Below are 20,514 nucleotides of genomic sequence, written 5' to 3'. Positions count from 1 at the left end.
TTTCTATTTTTATTCCAAACCATTTTCTGCTGTATAGATGCTCATCTTCCAGATCTCTGCCTCATTTGATTCCCATTTCAGGTCACTACAGCTCCCCTGGCCCAGTGAATATCAATCAGTTCATGTTTGCTTGGTGGAAGGCAGTGCCAAGCAAACAGCCCATTTCCTTCACTTCATCCTATGTGAGGTGCTAAAGAGGCAACACATGGGTGAGGAATGGAGTGTACACCCCTGTGCAGCTTTCTTGTCTTGGTAGCTAGAGACTTCTTGTGAAATGGTTAGAAAACTGGAAAGATAAAAGTCAAAAAGCTGTTTAAATAATAATATCCTGCTTTGGGCTGTTTCAAGTCTTGTAATAGTTTTTCTTTTATTATTATTTTGCAGGTAGATAATGATAATTATAAAGCTCAATTTCTGAAGACAAATGATGAGAGTAAAGTCTTAGAAATTTCTGATTTAAAAGCATTTACAAGGTATTCTGTAGTAATCATTGCCTTTACGGGGGATGTTACTGCTGCACTCCTTGAAGGCAAGGCTAGTTCTCCAGTTATTGTCTCCACCTTTGAAGCAGGTTTGTATTTTTCTCTACTTTCTATGGACCAAACTTTACAATTTTTCTTTCATCTGACAAATAAATGACAAGTTTGAACACATGGTGCACTTTTAATGCAGATTTGTTCTCACAATATTTTTTCTTTAATATCTAAAAGGCATCAGTCAATGAGAAAGTGATGGTGATAATAAATACTAAGATTTACCTTTAGTAATGCAGAGAACATAACTTGTTTCATGTAAAATATGAATGTATGGAACACAGTCATCTAGATTACTTCTGTAGTCAATGAAGAGAGGTCCTATCTATATTATCATGTATATGTGATATACCTGTCTGAGAAAGATATGACTCTCACCTGTGGAGGTGCCTGTTTTCTGTAAGAGACTATTGAAAACCCTAGATGACATCCTTGGTCTTGATGCAAAATTCAAACAGAAAAATCAAGTGAAGTGAATCCTACCATTTATAAATGGTACCTGTACTGACCTGAGAAGACAATCTGTACATTCTCAGTGGAAGAAGGTTGCTAGTGAAAGCCCACAGAGAACCGTGCTTGTTACCTCTTCCACAGATCTAAAACACTCTGGAGAATGAAGTAGATACTGAGGTGACAAAGGATTCTGATGCTATTAAGTTATTCAGATAAATAAAACTGAGAGATGAGAGTGAGGACGTGTGCGAGGACCTTGTGATACCAAGAGGCTACATTACAAAAGAGTAGATACTATTCGCTTAGGAAAATATAAACAGATGTACATGGGAAAGATATAGTCCTAGCTTTACTTACACAGTGCCTGGTTATGTTGTGTCTACTGTCTTTACTGGTTTTGAATTGTTCACTAAGGACAGTTAAGCAGACAAACCAAGCAGCAAAAAAAATTTCTGAAAAGATATTGAAGTTTTGTTTCATTCAAACTAGTTATCAACTGTGTATAAACTACAGATGCCTTCTCTCCAGTGAGGTTAGCTGCAAGTTGGCTTTTTTTAGTTATATACTCAGGTTAATTTCAGATTTAGACAGCCTACACAGTGACTGTATTTATCATTTATCTTTCCTTTGATGTATGAAAATCCAGTGTCCGATATATATGACTATGTGCATATATATATCTTTCTAATGCCTCTAATATGTTAATTTCTAAGGTTTTTAGAACTATTTATATCTCTGGAGGCAAACATAGTCTTTTACTGTGGGAAAAAAGAATGAAAATCAAATTAGGTGATTGCTGGATCTGTACTGTGAGTTAACTTTTGTGGTAGCCCTTTTTATGTAAAAACATGATACATTAGGAGGTGTGGTAACCTTAGAGAAGGATAGTGATTTTTTGCATCTCTTCTTGTCTCAGATGGTTTGTACAGTCCAGCATATGGCTGAGTTAGGACCAATTTACATAGGTTTACTCCAGAGAAGCCTGAGTAAGCATTTCTTGGCTGGTGTAAAAAACCTGGAAGATATGACAACTGCATCTAAATCCTTGGTCAAGGGAATGTGGTTATGTTCAGTTGCTTGATTTCACTATTTTGAGGTCACGCTACATACTTGTCTGTGCAGGTAGAACAATAAATATTTAGCTGCCTGGAAAGAATGTTACAGCCTTTTCTTTCCAATAGGGACATTGGGAAAATGATTTATACCTTTGCTGTTGTGAGAATAAGCTACTGGAATAAGCATTTGATAAAAAACTGTCTTTGGGAAAAACGCATGTTATGTTTGTGTCTGGGCATCGGCTAAGGGAAAGCTTTTCCTGAAGAGTTAGCTGTGATTAGCAGAGACTCCTGGGAGCACGGTGGCTTGTTTATGTGTTGGGAGGGAGCTTGCTGTTGACAGGAAGCTTTCAGAGAGGGATACTCAAGACTAACACTTGCTTCTTGCTTGTCAGCTCACACAAGAATTTGTTTACCCTGGTTGTATTTCAATGTATAACGATGCCCTCGGGCTTTCTGAGTAGAAAATCAGAGGGAACTTCTTCTGAGTAGAAAATACTGGGGTCATCTAATAACTGTTCTTAATTTTGCTAGCATTAAATGCTATCTTTAATAACAGTATTGCACTAAATATTTACCTTTTTATTGTATTTACATTTACTTATGCAGTAAGTATTTGAGATGTTTTAATAAAAGCAGAAAATACCAATGAAACAATACTGATGTTCAAAGATATAACTTGTAATTTTCAGGTTTTACTCTAATAGCAATAGTAGTAAACTGATTGAATGGATAATTGAAATATTTGTTTCAGTGCCTGAAGACCCACCTAACAACATAACATTTCAGAAGATACCAGATGAAGTAACAAAGTTCCAAGTAACATTTGTGCCACCATCTGAACCGAATGGAAATATTCAGGTGTACCAAGCTGTGGTTTACAACGAAGATGACCCCGCTGCCACTCGAATTCACAACCTTAGTGTCATTGATAAAACAGATCAGTCAGTCACTGCCATGATAGAAGGACTAAAAGGAGGACACACCTATAATGTCAGCGTAAGAATTGACACTTTGTGGTTTTTTTTTTTCTTTTATATGAGTGGGAGACTAGTCTGAACACAAACCTAGGCTGACAATGAGATTTTCATGCCAAGAATGTTAGCTGGGTGGAATGAGAGACACATCTGAGGAATGAGGGGAGCAATGAAGAGGATGGAGTGAATGGAAGCAGAACATATCACTAGGGGTTGGCTTTGTACTCGACCACCAGCTCATGTGCTGGCAAAGCAGCCTGTGACACATTGTCACAGACACAATATTAAATCCCTCTCTTAATTCTGCCATTTGCATTGCTCATTTTGCTTAAATAAATGGTCCAGTTCTGCAAGGGGAGCTTGCTACAAGTGCTACTTGTAGCACTTAGGATTATAAAGAAATTTAGAATAAGTTCCAGCAAAGTGTGAATGACGAGAGGAGTATTTCAGCATTCATTGTTCCTTCAAATATATCCAGGTTTAGCCAATTTGATGCTATTAAAAATACTCATTAAAAGAAGTGTGTGTGTGTTTGTTTGTTTTTAAGGTGTATGCCATAAATGGTGCTGGTGCAGGGCCAAAAATTCAATTGAAAATAACCATGGATATCAAAGGTATGTTTCATAAATTACCCTTTAGCTGAAATCTCTATAAATGCTGAGGAAATTGCTTTTCTACCTGTGAGTACATAGCTGTGTATCTCTGTCTGTTAGAGGTCAAATAATGTAGGAACTGGAACATGTAATTGACAGCCTTGAATTGTAGTGGTCAGATTTGCTGCATATCACTGATCATTTCCTATTCACATCTGAATGATACTCTAAACCATGTGCAGACTTGCTGAAATAATCATATTGACTTCAGTATTTCAGTTACTGTTAGTGAACAGCTTAGAAGACTATCACAGAGGTACAGCTAAGTATACAGTATCACGGTTGTGAAAATAAGTACAATAATGGATTGAAATTCACTGAAAAAGTAAGACTCAGTCTTTGTCTTGTTTTCTGTTAAATTGAAAGCTGATATGCAGAAGCATTTATCAGAATAAAGTTTTTAGAGGCTTAAGGCATTAAGTAGAACACTAAGTTGTCTCTGAAAATGTGCTGGAGATTTATCTTGCATAACACAGCTATGTGCCTGAACAAAGTACTTGTAGCGAAAACAATTTAAAACAAAACTCTGTGGTATATCTTTGTTTAAAACCAGAACCACCACGGCCTAAAAAGAAACCAGCACCAGTTTATGATACTGATGGGGCGTTACTAGTCACAGCTACAACAATTACGATCAGAATGCCGATATGTTATTACAGCGATGATCATGGCCCTATCAAGAAGATACAAGTTCTTGTTGTGGAAGCTGGAGGTAGAATTTTGTAAATTCTATTGATTTTGTTTTTCTTTTTTTTTTTTTTAATTTATTTATTTTCAGGCTGTTTGTCTTTTTTATTTCTTTTCTTCGTACTCACTAATTTCACTTTCGAAAACACCTAACAACGTAACTTTACCTGTGGCAACAGTACTAAGAGGAAAGATGTCTTTCACAATACCTGTGGGCTGGGTACTGGATTTTGGAAACACTTGCCAGCAATTGTTATAGTTACCTTTTCCTTACTTCCTATTTCCTTGAAAAAAAAAAAAAGACATTTGTGAAAGCTGCTTTTTGTGAGGTTCTTCTTCTGTTGCTACTAGTGTTGCCTATAAAAGAATGCAGTCATGTGCAGCTGATATTTCCATTTCATAATGGGGGCAGAGGGATTTATATAAATCCCTTCTGTAGACCATGGGTTAGAATGTGTAAAACATTCACATTAAGTGAATTCACATTAAGTCTCTCACCTTTTTCTGAATTTTTCATTTTAGTATTAATGCTACAGACATTTACTTCATAGCTTTTGCTATGAAGATTCTCTTGAACGGATAGATATGAAAATACCATGTTAAGCCACATTTTGAAGTTTTTCTCCTGAGTTGCTGAGTACTGGTTACTTATAGAAACCTAGTAAATTCATTTATGCAACGGTCTTTACTGTCTTCTACTGTCTTTTTACCATCTTTGCTAGCCATGCTCGATTTCAAAGTCAAATGTCTTGCACAAGTGATATTCTCTACATGCAGAGCTCTTGTGTGAGACTACCCCTGAAATTTTCTACTTATGATTCAGCTGACTTACTTCAAGCTAGCAAAACATAGAAATTTGGGTTCAAGTGCAAACACAGTTATAAACTTAGTTATGTAAATGACATTGCTAGCATGCTAAGTTCTTAAAAAACAATTTCATATTTAACTTCTTTAATTACAGTCTGGTGAGAATGTAAATTGTTTCTGATTATTTGTTTTCTTGACAATAGCTCAGCATGATGGGAATGTTACTAAGTGGTATGATGCCTACTTCAACAGACCGAGGCCATATTTTACAAATGAAGGCTTTCCAAACCCACCATGTATAGAAGGAAAAGAAAATCTGAGTGGCAAAGAAGAGATCTATATCATAGGTGCTGATACTACATGTATGATATCAGGCAGTCAAGACAAAATATGTAATGGCCCACTGAAACCAAGAAAGCAGTACCTGTAAGTACATTTGTCTCTATGTTTGACCAAGAGAAAGATTTAAGTGCAATATACATTTCTACAAGCATACAAAATGTGTAGTTCAATTATGAAAAAGTGGAGATTGAAATGATCTTCACGTGTCTCTAGTTTTAATTTTTTTGGCTGAACATAAATATGGAAGACAATTTTAAAAAAATATTTTAGGTAACTAAAGATTCTTATTGAGCTTCTAAATTAAATAAGTGCAAATTTGAGATAAGTAATTCACATAGTTTGGTTATATGTTTAAGAATTGACACTGTGTCCTTGATGTCACTTTGGCAGGTGAATAATGATTCCAGTTTATATTATGCTAAAACTGAAAAATAGTTGTTAGTTTCTAAGTGAAAAAATAATTAAGAAAATACACATAAACTTTCATTTCATTAGTTTTCTTGGGTTTATTTCACAGATTTAAGTTCAGAGCAACTAACATTAAAGGACAGTTTACAGATTCTGACTATTCTGACCCTATCAAAACTTTAGGTAAGGAAAGTATCATTTATTAAAATATTTCTTTATTTCCAAAGAATGTCTACAATTCCATATTTCTTTATAGTAAAATGTTTTTCCTGAAGTAAATAATCTCTGCTTTTGCTGGACCTAATTTAACCATCATGGCTGAGGAAACATATTCATTCCCTGTATGTTCTTTTGAGGTTGTCAAGGGGTCTTACCTCAGCCTGGACTGTTAAATGAAGAAGCATTATTGACAAAGTTCTTTAGCAGAAATTCAGTCATATTGGTAAAATTACCATTTTGCCAGGACAGCTCATCTTGCTTGGTGAGCTGCCAGATGCTGTACTGTTTCCATCTATGTTGGATGTGGAGCTATTCCATTGAGCCCAGTGTAGGAAACCTCTTGGCTGCAGATCGTTCCTTCTAGTGGCAGCTCATCTGAGGACATGACCCTTTCACCCTTCAGCCTTTAGATACAGACAAAGCTCCAGATTAATTTGTGAATTAATATCATCTTATAGAGCCCCTCTGGTTCTGATGTCCCTGGCCAATAGGCCAGCTGTTATGGGGTCTCAAATCTTAATAATAAATAATAAATAAATAAATTATTCCATGGCAGTGTTGATTTACCCCCAAAACTGGGAATGAACTCTCATAGCAGATTGCAATAAGATCTGTAAATTCTTTTAATCTATTGGTAAGCCAAAACTTACTTAGCTAAGCATTAGCCCTGACTTTCTGAAAAGGGATCCCAAGACAACTGGTTGAGTACCCAGAAGAATTTTAGTGGGCACATATTTTTCATTTGGCATTTCTCTTCTGTGATATGAGCTCCCTTATTCATTTAATCCATGTTAGAAATTCGTTACATGATCTGATACTGGTGATCTTCAAATGTTAATTCACTACCTGAATATTCTGAAATGATCTGTGGCTATTTCTCTAGCCTTGAATGTTTTGGAAACTGCAACATAAAAGTTATCTTTACGTGTTCTAAGTTTAAAAGTTCTAAAGCAATGAAGCAAATAGCTTGCCCAGTGACAGAAAGACTACGTGTCCAGTTAAGGAAAACAAGTCTACCAGAAATTAGTCTGACTATCCAGTCCTCCAGGAAACTTTCCTGTTTCTAACAGGAAACTCTGCAATACTTAAAGAAATAATTTGAGAAAACTTAATAATCACTGAAATTTGTGTTTTTCCAGCATGACACTTTAATATTAGTAGATAAAAGACTAATTTGAATTTTGTCAGAGATGTGAATGGCTAGGTTATTTTGGTTTTTAAATCTCCTTATAGAATAGGTAGGTCTTTGATCTGGAAAAACAGAAGGCTAAGCTTGTATCTATGCAATTTAATACTGCATGTTAAATATGTTTGAAGCAGAAAAAAATATGGAAAACCTGTGAGAGAGTTCTCTGTGACAGATGTCAGATGCTCTTGTTAAACAATAGGAATTTTGCTAGGGAGGAACGCTGAAGCAGAAAATATTGAAATACAAAGCTGCAATCATGATTTTTTAATTAAAGAAAAGGATACATTTTAATATGGTGCTCCCACTCAACCATACTTGGCGTACCACAACTCTCCTCTTGAGCTGGGGAAGTGGAGTTTCTTCCTCATAACACATGACTGACTTTGCAAAAGTAACGTTCATACTACAATGAAAGGTCAGGATTTTTCCATGAGATAATTAAGATGTGGTGACAAATATTGTTTAAACTTCTAATACATCAAGGCAGCTTATAACACTTTCATAAACTCTGATACCTACTTCAGCAAATCGTTGTGGGGAAGCTGGTAGTCCTGTGTAAGTGTAGAATTTTTCCATGTGAAATACAAACAGGAAATAAACAAAATGGGGTTTTCTGACACTGCCTTTTGCATAGAAACCCACCTAGGTGAAGAATACCAGCAGTAGTAATCCTTTGCTTTTCTTATTTCCACTATGTGCCTAAGGAAAAAGGAGGCTGAGATTGAAATGGGGACATGACTACCAGAAAGGTTGAGAAATTAAATGAGTCTCAGAAATTTAGCACCAAAGAGGTTCAAAAAGAGGTCTAGTAATTACTAATCTAAATGGTTTATCAGTCTCTGAATGAGCCTTCATTCTCGCCTGGAAGGAATGGTTAGAATGCCAACACCTTTGCCTTTTTATCGTAAATGCCTTTATGATTACCTTTGCACTACTGTGGGTTATTCCTAACAATATCACTAATTCCCACATAAATAAAGAGCATGAGTTAATGGTCAGTGAGGCAGATTAATCCAGAAAGTTCACATCCAATCACCAGGTGGGTTCCTTCAGCACCCTGAGGAGAATATTTCCAAAAAAGCACCTTTTATTTTGTGTCTGTAAGTGATGGCTGCAAGCCTCATTGCTTTTGAGTTGTGGCTCTTCCTTTTCCACCTCTTGAACTTGATTATTTCTGGCTGATGGAGCACCGTGTGTGTTCTTCACTGTGCAGAGGCTGAAGCAGGAGCTCAGCTCAGTGTTCAGGCTGATGTTACTGTGGTGGAGACCTATCAACCCGCTTAGCAGGTAAAACTGAAAAGCACCAGAGGATGGCTGCACATATAGCTACAGACGTGTACTATTAGCATTATGTATTACATAGATCAGCAATACTTAGGAACCTTTAAATAAATCGTTTCTGGTTTTGTTATATCTTTGTTTCTTGGGCAGCTCTTCAACTGACACAAAACAGATGAAGTTGTATAGACAGAAAAGAGTCTGCCTCACTTCACTGCTTGATTTCACCCTGTCAGAAACGTAGAGATTGAGGTGAATCTATGAAATATTAGCTTTTCACTTTCTGTTGCAGGTGAAGGGATGTCGGGAAGATCTGTAGAAGTTATTCTTGCTGTTACTTTGTGCATACTTTCCGTTGTTCTTTTGGTGGCTGCAGTATATGCTTTTGCAAGGTGAGATTTATGTGTTCTTGCCATATCATGTTTGCAAGCACTCAAAAATGTTTTAAAGAACAGTTTAAGCAATTGAGAAACTTAGAGAAACATTCACAAAGGCTAGCTTCAGCCTAGTGAGCATAACCTCCGAACCTCCATAGATGAAGGGGGAAAAAACTTCTCTACAGGGTATGTCAGAGCAGTAGCTCATCTTGCACTTTCAGAGTCACTTCTATTAGATACAGATCAGAGTGTCAGCTGGCTGGAGTTAGCATGATGGCTAACCCTATTGAAAGCCTGATATGAAGTAAATACTCTAAATTCTCTTTTCTGTCTTACTAACGAATTTGTCAGTTATAATAAATACACTGAAGTCTCACATGTGGAAGAGAAATGGACCTCTAAATTCAAAATGTGAACAAAATGCCTGTGTAAAGGAGCAGACTGGGTACTGCATGTGTGATGTTAGTTTGCTCCTTTGACAGAAGTTCTGTTCTTTCTCAGGTGCATGATTCAGGCATTACCAAACAATTTATGTAGGAAAACTGTTGCGGCTGAGATGGACAAATGACATAGACCAAGTTCTTCTAGGATGAAAGTAGTAGATCCATTTATTACCACAAGTGCATTTTTATACAGTTTGAGCAATTCATGTGTCTCTTCACTATTGGTTACAAGTTACAGCAGTAACATCTCATTGGCTATTTTTGCTATCATCAATGTTACTTTTACTCCCTTCTCTCTCACGGGTACATCCTTAACATCTCCGGATACTCCTTTACTCCCATCTTTCTCATGGGTAGGCCTTAATATCTTCAAGACTAATTTCTGTTCCCATGCCCTCTGTCAGGGAATTCATGGACCCACCATAGTCCCACAGAAAACTAAAAGAATATATAGGCTAGATTTTTTCCCTACTAGTTTTAGACAAACATAACTGCTGGATTTGACTAATTTACATGGTAAAAAGGGAGAACCGAATAAAAGACAAGGTTTCCAGTAATAATTTTTCAGTGTTTAATCATAGTATTTACATATACATCCTTAAATCTTTTGCATGTTTATTTTTCACTATTATTTTCTGTTTAGAATTCGACAAAAGCAAAAAGAGGGAGGCACATACTCCCCAAGAGATGCTGAAATTATTGACACAAAATTTAAGCTGGATCAGTTGATCACAGTGGCAGACCTGGAGCTGAAGGATGAGAGATTTACGCGGTAAGCATACTCCTTAGGCAAAACAGTAGTCCAAAGGGGCTTAGCCATGACCCCTTTCTGACCTTTGCTTGTTTGGAAGTGTTTGTGGTGTTCTTATTTACACAGGTCACTGAGATCCTCTTTCAAAGAATGACCTCCACCCTCAAGACACTTCTCACTAGCTTTTAGAAAATCACTTAATCTTCAGCTCTTTTTACAAGAAGATAAAGATCTAAGTGCAAATCACTGTTTAATTGTGTTAGCCAAAAAAAAAAAAAAAAAAAGGAAAAAAGAAAAAAAAAAAGGCTATGTTTTTAAACACGCAGAATTTATAAGTTTGTTTGATGGCCCAGTGTTTGGTGTAGACTGCAAACGTACATAAGCATTTTGAAAGAGTCAAACTCCCAGAAGTCACAGTCAGCTAATTCAAGAGCAAGTCTGGCATTGTTTAACTGATATTTGGAAAGTGTTTTTTCACAAGGTGATTTGCATAACATCTGGATTTCCGTGGTGGTCAGCACAGTGGTTATCCTGACATCTACTCCTTTAAGACATATGCACAGTTCCAGGGTATTCATATATTCTCTCCAACAAAGAATCTCGTAACAGATAGTTATCAGAAGGAAAACTGCTCTTTCTGACTGCCAGAAATATGGAGATTGTTCACTGAGTAAATATAATGATGATTCTCAATAATATATGACATCCAACTGAGTTAGAAATGTTTAGTGAACATTCTTTACCTGTCTGTATTCTCCCTGCTGTGTCGCAGATGAAGCACTGTGGTAGGCAGTCTCCTTAAAGATGAGAAGCCTAAAATAGTCTTGCCCCAGCAGTCAGGGATCCTACTGTTCCAGACTGGGAAGAGCTGGAAGATGAAAGGTTGTAGCTGTTGACCTGTTTTGTTTGAGTGTGTGTATATCTATGTGTGTGGTACAGAGTAAGTTGATTGCAGGTACAAACCTGTTCAAAATAGTGCATGCAGGAGCGGCTGCTTGTAACAGATGAGAAAACATACTATGAATCATCTGGAAATCATTGACGTAATGGATGTGGTATGTTCTGTGTGGAGCACGTGTCTTTCAGATAGTGGTGTTTAGTACCTGCTAATAACAATGGAAAACATGCTCTGGAAAACATGCTCTATTGCCAATGCACTATAACTGCAACTTGTATAAATTCTCTTGATGGATCTTCGAAATGGGCTTGTTTCCAAACTGTTAGCTGAATAAGAGTAGTACTAATTTTGTTTATGTACTAAAGTGTTAATGGATTTTACTTCCAGATACTCTTCATTTTTCTTTAGACGCAAGGAGATATTTGTCATCCAGTAAGTTTTTGCATTATTGAAGCAGTGTGGTGTGTTTTCTCTTCTGTTCTCTTAACCTGTGTGCTGCCATACCATATTGAATGATTATAGTTAACCAAGATGAAATGTCAATCTTTGCAGCTGTACTAATGACAAACAGTGGTGTTTGTTATAATGAAATCCTGTTTATTTGTAGTCCCTAACATACAACAATTCCACAACTACTTTGAAATAAATCAGGTCAATTGACATGGAAATTATAACAGATTCTGATGACATAGCACTGACATATACAATCTATCCTTGAAGCAAATATGGTGCAAATGTAACAGAAGAAACATGCTATTTTTTTCCTTTGGCAGTTAGAACAATGTACTTAGGAGTTTTATTTTTTTCTCAACTGCCTTTTGCACTCACTTATACTGCAGCTGTTTTGTACTACGCCACTACAATCTCAGCAACATATCTACACTTTTATAGTCAAATCCTTTATGAGTTTGTAGAGCACGATTCTACCACTTTTCTGTCTCAATTATATGTAATATAGTTTGGATTTATACAGTCTCAAACTCTATAGGGTACCTGCAAACTATAATATTTCATACTTATGTGCAATTTGTTATGTGATTTATGCACAGCAAGGCCTTTACTGGACAGTGCTTCAGCAGTTTTAGTTACATCACCCTTTTCTTAATGTCAGTCTCACATTTTGATTTGCAATTTATGCAGGTCTTACCCTCTGTATTTTCCTATTTCCTCCTTCCCCACTCCTTTAATGGCCAAAAGCAAAGACTCTGCTCTTCTGCCATTCTTCAAAGGTACAGGATCCAGCTGTTAAACTTTGGATTACTATTTTTCAAACAGAAGCTGCACTGAAGCTACAGCAGGCTTCTTGCCCAGGTCTTTTGTTGGACATTACAACAAGCTGTGGAAGTCCAAAAGGAAGGCACTCAATATACGATTCATGCCATATTTTCAGCTGGAAATGAGTAAACATACTATGGGACCCTAATTGGTAACATACATATAGTAATGAGGGGCAAGATATCTGCTGAAAACTTTTTAGTTTACTATGGCTTTTTTAAAGCTTTAAAGAATGTTTCAGTATGTCTAAGATTCTGTTCTGGCAATTTCAGTGGCCAAAAGAGAGATTTTAGATATCTTTAATGCTGTCTTTCACATATTAATAGATACATCCTTCCTGGTAACAATGAGCTGGATCAAGAAGCTGGCAGAAGCAAGGCAGCTTACTGCAAAATCTGACATCTAAAATAGTTTTGCTACCTGTTTTCAGACTTCCACAGTTACACCATGAAAGAGCTTTTGTAGCTGTTGCATTCAGGGAATAGCTACGTAGAAGTCAATCACTGTTCCAGTTCTTGTGTTGTACTTATAATTCTCATGATTTGTGGTTAAAGCAGTGGCATGTTAGCATGATAAATTATTGTATTACATGTTGATGACTAGTGTAACCTTCATACATCTACCAAGTATTTGGAATGGGACTGTGCATCACTGTATCTGCATAACCTACTGGCCTATGTTGGCTGCATTTGCCAAGCTTGCTGTGCTGCAGAATGCTGGTTTCAATTCATGACATCTTGTAAATGTATGAGGAAAACATAGATGGACAGTTTCCTTTTCCAGGCTGGCTTGTTTGTATTTCTTGGGTAGCAATAAGTCAGCTGAAATTTGATTTTAATTGTCCAACTAAGTGTACTTCCTACCCTAAAAGGGTGATGGGGAGTTTGTGTGAAAATCATAGTTGAATAAAAGAGCAGTATAGATTTTTTCTGTACCTACCAATCATCCAGTTCAGTGTTCATTTAAAGGAGATGCTTTGGAAACCAACTGTTTTGTCATTTCTCAACCAGTATATTATTTATTAGGTTAGCTACTATAAATAAGTAAAGCATGGACTTGCAGCTGACACAGTTCATCCACAGAATCAAAATACTCTAGCCTGCTCTGTGAGATTCTTCTTGACTGTCTCTCCTGCATTATCTCTTCAGACATTCTCTCATGTTTAGTGGATCATGGCCTATGATCTTGGCTCATATTCTCAAAAAAATCTGTGCAGCTGGGATCACATGAGAAATAAAAAGAAGTAGAAGAGGATTTTCCTGTTCTGTGAGAATGACTGGAAATATTTTTTTTTATCATTTTTAACAGATCAACAATTCAAAAGCTTGAAAAGTTTAAAGAAGCAAAACTCAGCAAATGTTCACTATAGGTTAATCAAAACATTTTATTTCATACATTTTCATATTTTTTTTAGTATGAATTATCTTGCATTACAAAAGTCAGTTTAAGTAGAAGAAACATCAAATTTAGAAGTGCCAAGTATACCATTTTGCCAATTTTGAAACTTTTTTTGGGTCAACATTTTTTTCAAATCAGGAAATTCATGGCAAATCACAGTTCCCTGTAGTAATTTTTTAACATAATGGTCATCAAAAAAATTACTTGAAAAACTTCAAATGTCTGAAATTTATTAATACTAGCTAATATGTATACACCATCTCTCTGCAAGTCTTTGTTAGGCAATTAATTAATGGGCTATAGTTTCAGAGGGCATGCAGGGAGTTAAGTCTTACTGAATCCAGTGGAAAATGAGATCCACTTTATGAAGCCAAAATGCTGACTTTGAATGTTTGGGACATACACTGATCTCCATGATGATGGAAATGGTATGAGACAGGCAAGAACAGAAAAAAACCCTGTTGTTTAAAACATGCATAGTCCATCAGTCTAAACTGGATTAAACATTGGATCATGAGGCACTCTGAATATACATACACTGGGGCTTCTCATCATTTACTTTTTGTAACGTGTCCATAGGGCAAGCCACCTTTAAAAGCAGACATTCATCTGCTGTGAATAGACTCTCTCAATAAATTTTCAGGACACATAGGGTTTGGTGAGAGACAACTAACCCTTCCCTACCCCAGGTGCTCACCTAGGACACAACTTCTCTGGCACCACAGTTTTGCAGTGGTTTCTGCAGCAAGGATAAAGCCATGTAGGTCCCTGTTTCTTAAAATTTTTCCTTGAAAAGATACACCTTGTGGTGGATGCTTTGAGGCTTTTGTTTTATTCCACATGAGACAGTTTGTTGAGTAAATGGGGCACAGATTCAGAGGAAGTATTTCTGAATTACAGACACTGTGACTTGTGTTCAGGAAGTGTCTGTATTCAAGGTAACACTTCTGTGCAGATAATACTTTCTCTATACCATGTTTCTTCTCTCTTAGAGTGGGGCTGGGCATGGGTCCTGCCTTACTTTTTTTTCAACAAGTTTTTGTTTACTAATCACCTACCGAAAACAGGCTTCCCGAGCTTTGCATGCCAGGAGTACAAGGTTTATGAATGTACGTGTTCTGGTACAATGGAAGAAATAAGCATATGTTCTCTTTCCTTAGGCCTTTAATATTTAGGAAGGGTTAAGCTCCATATTACTTTCAATTAACTTGCTAAAAATTAGTTCCTCTGTTGGTCCTAGGAAGTGTCAATGGTGCTTATGAGTTAAGCCTTTTGCCTACATACTCATTTCTGTTGTTTTCTATTTGGACGAAGTTTTAATTCCCTGTGGTTTTCAGATGAATGACCCAGAGAGAAAGCCACGTCTGTGTGACAATATGGTCTTCAGTTATCACTGCCAACACAAATAAATGGCTTCTTTCTAGCTCTATCATAAGTAATCTGAGTGGGATTCAGATTTTTGATAGACTTCAAAAAAATCCCCCACATGAAACAATACACTATTTTAAAAGAAAATCAGATTTAAGGCAATAAAGCATTCTTTATCTCTGAGAATGTTTTTCTTTCCTAGTTTCAAAGTCAGACAAGTGGGAATCTGGAATTATCCAGCTGAAACAGGGAAATTTGCAACTTCTTGGTTTGATTCTAAATTGTGCTCATCAAAATCCAGTGATATCTATATTTTTATGTTTTATACAAAAGACTGGGAAATCTGGAGAACAAGATTACAGGTAGATGAGAATTTGTTCATTGGTGAAATACCATAAGATTATTATTACATATTCCAAGTCAAGAGACTTGGAAAAAATTCTAATTTTTGAAGCTTGAGGATGCTGAAACCGAGCATAGCTGTAAGTCTTTAGTGAGCACATAAAATTCATCCCTTCTTACACAACAAAGCCAACATCTTTGCCACAGTCTTCAAGTTAGACATTAATTTTCCTATGTGTTTAAATTAAATCATCTTACTCTCCAAACTGCCAAAGAAGTGTGAGAGCTTCTTACTTCTAAAAATCAAATTCTTCATTTAATTGCCCTCAGATAGATTAAATTGTCAATCTGCAGGTGCCTTCTTTAAAAATGCTTACTGCTTGTGGAAGATAATATATGATTATACCTTTAAAAAATAACACCCGTTATTAATACTAAAAATTAACTAGAAAGCAACTTATGTAACACTGTTTCTTTCATTCCCTGAGCTATTTCAGTGCTTTCTTTCCTTGCTTTGAGTGAAAGTAACAAAAAAGAATTATTGCTGAGTATGTTGGCGTTAATGGTGCTACTTGTCTCATGTTCTTTGTCGTTGGATCCATGTACCTCCAGCAATGAAGCAATGAATGACATACCCAGGTTGCTCACGTACAGTGTAGGGGTAACTTTTATCCCCTAATGACAAAACTGCATTTGCTTACTGCAAATTAGGAGCAGTAAGCCCCTAATTGATATCAATTTGAGAGGAGAAAAGTCAACAGTATTCATATAATAATGGAGATGTCAATTGGGAGATGACTTTGTTTTTCTATGGTGAAGATAGATGAATTCAAAAGAAAAACAAGTGCAATTTCTTTGCAGCCTGTTTATATTTTTGTCCCAAAAAAAGGCCTTAAAAAAAAAAAAAAGTTTATTTTCTGCTCAAAGACAAATATATTTGCATGTACTACATTGGCACAGCTATTATGAATACCTTTTTTTTCAGGAAACTTTAGCTCTATGATGTTGTTCATATTACTAGAAGGTAGTTTCATCTGCCATGTAATGCAAACAATGTAAGTGATACAGTAAGCAATAGCTGGATTTCTAAAAAAGTCTGAATATAGTTGCTTGCTCTGTCATCCTATTGTCTTCTTTTTCATCCTAAAGCTCTCCTTCAGTTGTCCTAGCATCCACTTCAAGTTTAAGCCTTTTTCTGTGAATTCTTATGCTCCTTTTTACTCCAGTGAGACTGACACAAGGCTTTCACAGCCAGATTGCTTTGTTTGAAGAGAACCGTCTTAATAAAGCATGTACCACAAAGGAATCTTTAGTAGCTTTGAAATTAGCTTCTCTGATGGTTAATAATAAATGATTCAACAATTATATTAATCTCATTTTATTATCTAATTTAAAATTTAAATATTTAAGAATAATTTCACAAAACAAAGTATTTTTAAAGCAAATTGTTGGCTTTTCTAATAAATTATTCCACTAAAAATAGACATATGTGTTTGTGCTATAGAATAATTTTTGTAATATTTGTACATAAGAATGTATGACTTTTGGAGAGACAGACATTTAAAAGGCATACTTAGAGATTTTTTGAAGAAGCAAATTATCTTTTAAACTGTATTACTTCAAATTTTTTGGCTTAGTCTTTTAGACAAGCTTTGTGAGTCTTAATGCCCAAAGCCTAGCTTCTAAATCCGTAAGGCTGAGATGTTCTTAAAATGGGCCAGAGGTGATGATGATGACCAAGTTCCAAGGCTATCTGAAAGTCCCCTGAGTGTAGATGCTCATGTATCATCTTCATTTCACCTGCTGTGGGATCAAGTTAAAGATTTAACATGTACCCCAGTTTTTAAAATCACCATGCACCAGAAAGAGCAGTGGACATGTGAAAATGAGCATGAAAACAAGCACTCACTTTTAAACTCTTAAAAATACAGCCATAGCTGTTTTGCTTCTGTAGAGGCACACCAATAGCATGATTCATCTGTGACTTATTTTAGATATCTGCTTAGAATGATATGAAATAACTCCTATTTCTCTTCAATGATTACAAAAGGAATCTAGAGTGACTAACTCAGAAATAGGTGTCCGTGTCCAGTCAGATGAATCCTATCCTGGTGCTCTGAAACAGTCCTTAGAAGAACGGCATTGAGGACATAGTGTAAAATGAAGCCTGTCAATGTATGTGAAGTGGTGTGCTGGAAGTATGGATTTCCCAGGGCAATATGAGCCCAGAGCACTGTGAAATGATCTGAAGAGAATGATAGAAATTGTAACTACCATATCTATATCTGCCAATACCTGAGATAAAAACTAAGCAACACAACCACCCAAGTTATCTGACATATAGTAGTATTTGCATCCATGAGAGAAATAAATCTGGTTCTTCAGTTACTTGAGTATTTCATCCAAAACCTATTAACATGCACAATATTGGTTAACTCTCAGCTTGCTACATTTAACAAAAATCTCTGTTGCAGGTTACTTAGTTATAGAAAATCCATCAAGTAAGTTGATTAAAGATTTTTATATTGTGGTCATCGGTGAGTCTCAATGTGTGGTTCCCTCCTCTGTGTTTATTAGAAAAAACTCCAGGCTGCGTATAAATCATAAAAGCATGACTAATTGCATGGTAACTGGAGAAATGCTTTCTCTCTCTCTGGGGTGAAGTCTGCATGTCTGTGTTTTAGCTTGGGAAGTAATATAGGGATATTTAAACTCCTTGGGGTTTAAAAACCATGTCATTATGAGAATGAGGTCACTGCAATATTTTATATGTCTGAAACCTTGCAATGTATAAAATGTTTTCTGTGTCACAAAGAAGTATTATGTACTTTAGAATGTAATGATAACTTTACAAACTTACATTAATGTCAAAACCTCACTTTGCAATGTTGTTACCTATAAAAACGATCCTATCCAACAGTGTTGTTAACATTAGCAATATTAAAAATTTGGTGACGGGTATGAACAGGGAGAGAAAATGCTTCTATTTTAAGTGACTGAAAACAAACCAAATAAGCATGCTGTATGCAATTTATAATTTTGTGTCTATAAGTGTCAGTTTCTGTTGAACTGGAAAACATTATTAGTAAACTGCAGTTAAATAAGAATAAAAAGAATGACAAAGAAATTCCCTATAGGTTTCTAATTCTTCTGTCATTACTTTCAGGCCAATAAGCAAGAAATCCTTCCTACAACATGTTGAAGAGCTTTGCACAAACAACAACCTAAAGTTTCAGGAAGAATTTTCGGTATGTTGCTAGCAGTTGTCACAACATCGCAAGACCTTCAGTCGTTTCACGTGTCACATTTCACGTCCATTTTAAGCAGGCAAGGCCATGAAGGACTCTGGCCTTGATAATCAATACCCAATTACCAGTTTGATTGTTTAGAAAGTAATGTTACACTGATTTGGATTCTGAAGTCTACGCTGCAATTATCTACCAAAGTGTCAGTAAAAGATAATTTTCTTTAGATGTTGATCTTTGCATGAACACCATCATATTTAGGCTTTTACATATGTAGAAATGCATATGTAGTTTACCTGAGAACAGTTTATTTAGAAATAGTTTTCTAGCATATGGAGAAGTGTATTCAACTGCTTTAAATAAGTTCATTTTCCTGAGTGATGATGACCTCAGAAACACAGCTGACATTTATTCTGTGAAATTTTCAGCCCCCAGTTACACTGCCATGCAACTTAGAAATGTTTTTCTTTCATAGGTTTTAGAGCAGAAAGTAAAAAGTTTGTGCATGGTGCTTTGTTTTTTGCTCCTTTACAAATAATAGGCCATACTTGTCACGCTCCTGAGAAAAGCCTCCATGTAAATAGCCTCCACCTCCTTATGTGAGTAGATGAACTCAGCAAGCCTGTCCTTCTTCCTGAAAAGAGAATAGTTTTCAAAATATGTATTACATATCATACAATGCATGTATGCTTTCAAACTTAAATCTCCAAGTTTTCACTATTTTCATTAAGTAACACTTTTATGGCTATCATAATTTTTTTTTTCTCTCAACAATAGCTTCTCTTCTTGTTATTTCAGAATCTTTACCATCATTTTAAATACATACAGTCATTTGCCCTCACAAAAATAATTTGTCAGTCTCCAGTGACTTTACTATCCTGGATTTATAGATTTACCATGAATTGCTTATCAGTTGGATTAACAAAACTGAAGACTCAACAATTGGCTTTTCTTCTGCTAGATTATAATATTTCAGTCTCTGAGGGAAAACCAACAAAAGTGTGAAAAGATTAATGGTATTTCCTACAGCTTTTTGTTATGCTCCTTAGTTAAAATTGGTCTGGATTTAATAATAAAAAGCACCATAAAATTCTCTGAGAAATGAAGTAAGGATAACTTTTTTTCCAAGAGTAGAAGTGTTATTTTACTTGAACAAGAGTGATTATAGTTATATTACGCATGACTGAACAGATGAAAAGTTTTGCTAGCAATAACATTTTCACATATTAATAACGTTCATCACTGGAAATTTTCTAGTATTACTTTCTTTAGGTGTGACCCACATTAGCAAAGCTTTACAGAATTGTAAAAGCCTTAAAATTTAAATAATAGTCATGGCAATCCATTTCAAATTTACAGAAATATTGAGACCAAGGCCTCATTCAACTAAATTATATGGTCAACTTAAAATCAACAGGTTTATATGTCCTTTGGGCTTCCATTTTTTTTTCTCTCTGAGCTTCAGCTTCCATGTTCCAGAATGTAGTGTTGTCTTCCCAGGTGACATGTCTAAGAGCAGGCAGAATTGCAGGGTAGGTCCAGTCCCACGATTGAGGCTATATCTATAGTATCTGTAGTGCCAGTCTTACCAGATGAATAGTAGGATTGACAATGTGCTTGAAATGACATCAGAAATGACAATGTACAGAAACAGGCAATGCACACAACAAAAAAGCAGATCTTGTGATGTTCATTGTTTCCATCCACACTCATGCTTTATTTCACATAAGTGATTCAAGGCTCCTACAATATGTGTAGGCAAAATGAGCTCAAGATGTGAACCCATGGACCATTATATCTCAAGCACATAACTAAA

General features: G+C 35.9%; 1 protein-coding gene across 1 annotated transcript in view; it reads left to right on the top strand.

Moving 5' to 3' along the window:
• Positions 1–20,514, top strand: part of PTPRQ (protein tyrosine phosphatase receptor type Q) — a gene marked incomplete at its 3' end in the record, with an annotated part of 130,178 nt that overhangs the window by 93,613 nt on the left and 16,051 nt on the right. The window contains exons 45-55 of the mRNA XM_080361602.1: positions 385–571; positions 2,796–3,040; positions 3,566–3,632; positions 4,225–4,383; positions 5,369–5,591; positions 6,025–6,098; positions 8,894–8,993; positions 10,065–10,193; positions 11,458–11,502; positions 17,928–17,954; positions 18,620–18,701. Coding sequence (XP_080217728.1) covers positions 385–571; positions 2,796–3,040; positions 3,566–3,632; positions 4,225–4,383; positions 5,369–5,591; positions 6,025–6,098; positions 8,894–8,993; positions 10,065–10,193; positions 11,458–11,502; positions 17,928–17,954; positions 18,620–18,701 — 1,338 coding nt within the window. The remainder of the gene's footprint in view (positions 1–384; positions 572–2,795; positions 3,041–3,565; positions 3,633–4,224; positions 4,384–5,368; positions 5,592–6,024; positions 6,099–8,893; positions 8,994–10,064; positions 10,194–11,457; positions 11,503–17,927; positions 17,955–18,619; positions 18,702–20,514) is intronic.

Source organism: Nesoenas mayeri, assembly GCF_963082525.1.
Source record: "Nesoenas mayeri genome assembly, chromosome: 1".
NCBI classification, from domain to species: domain Eukaryota; kingdom Metazoa; phylum Chordata; class Aves; order Columbiformes; family Columbidae; genus Nesoenas; species Nesoenas mayeri.
The sequence above is the reverse complement of the archived record's forward strand: the minus strand, read 5'-3'. Positions and strand labels throughout refer to the sequence as shown.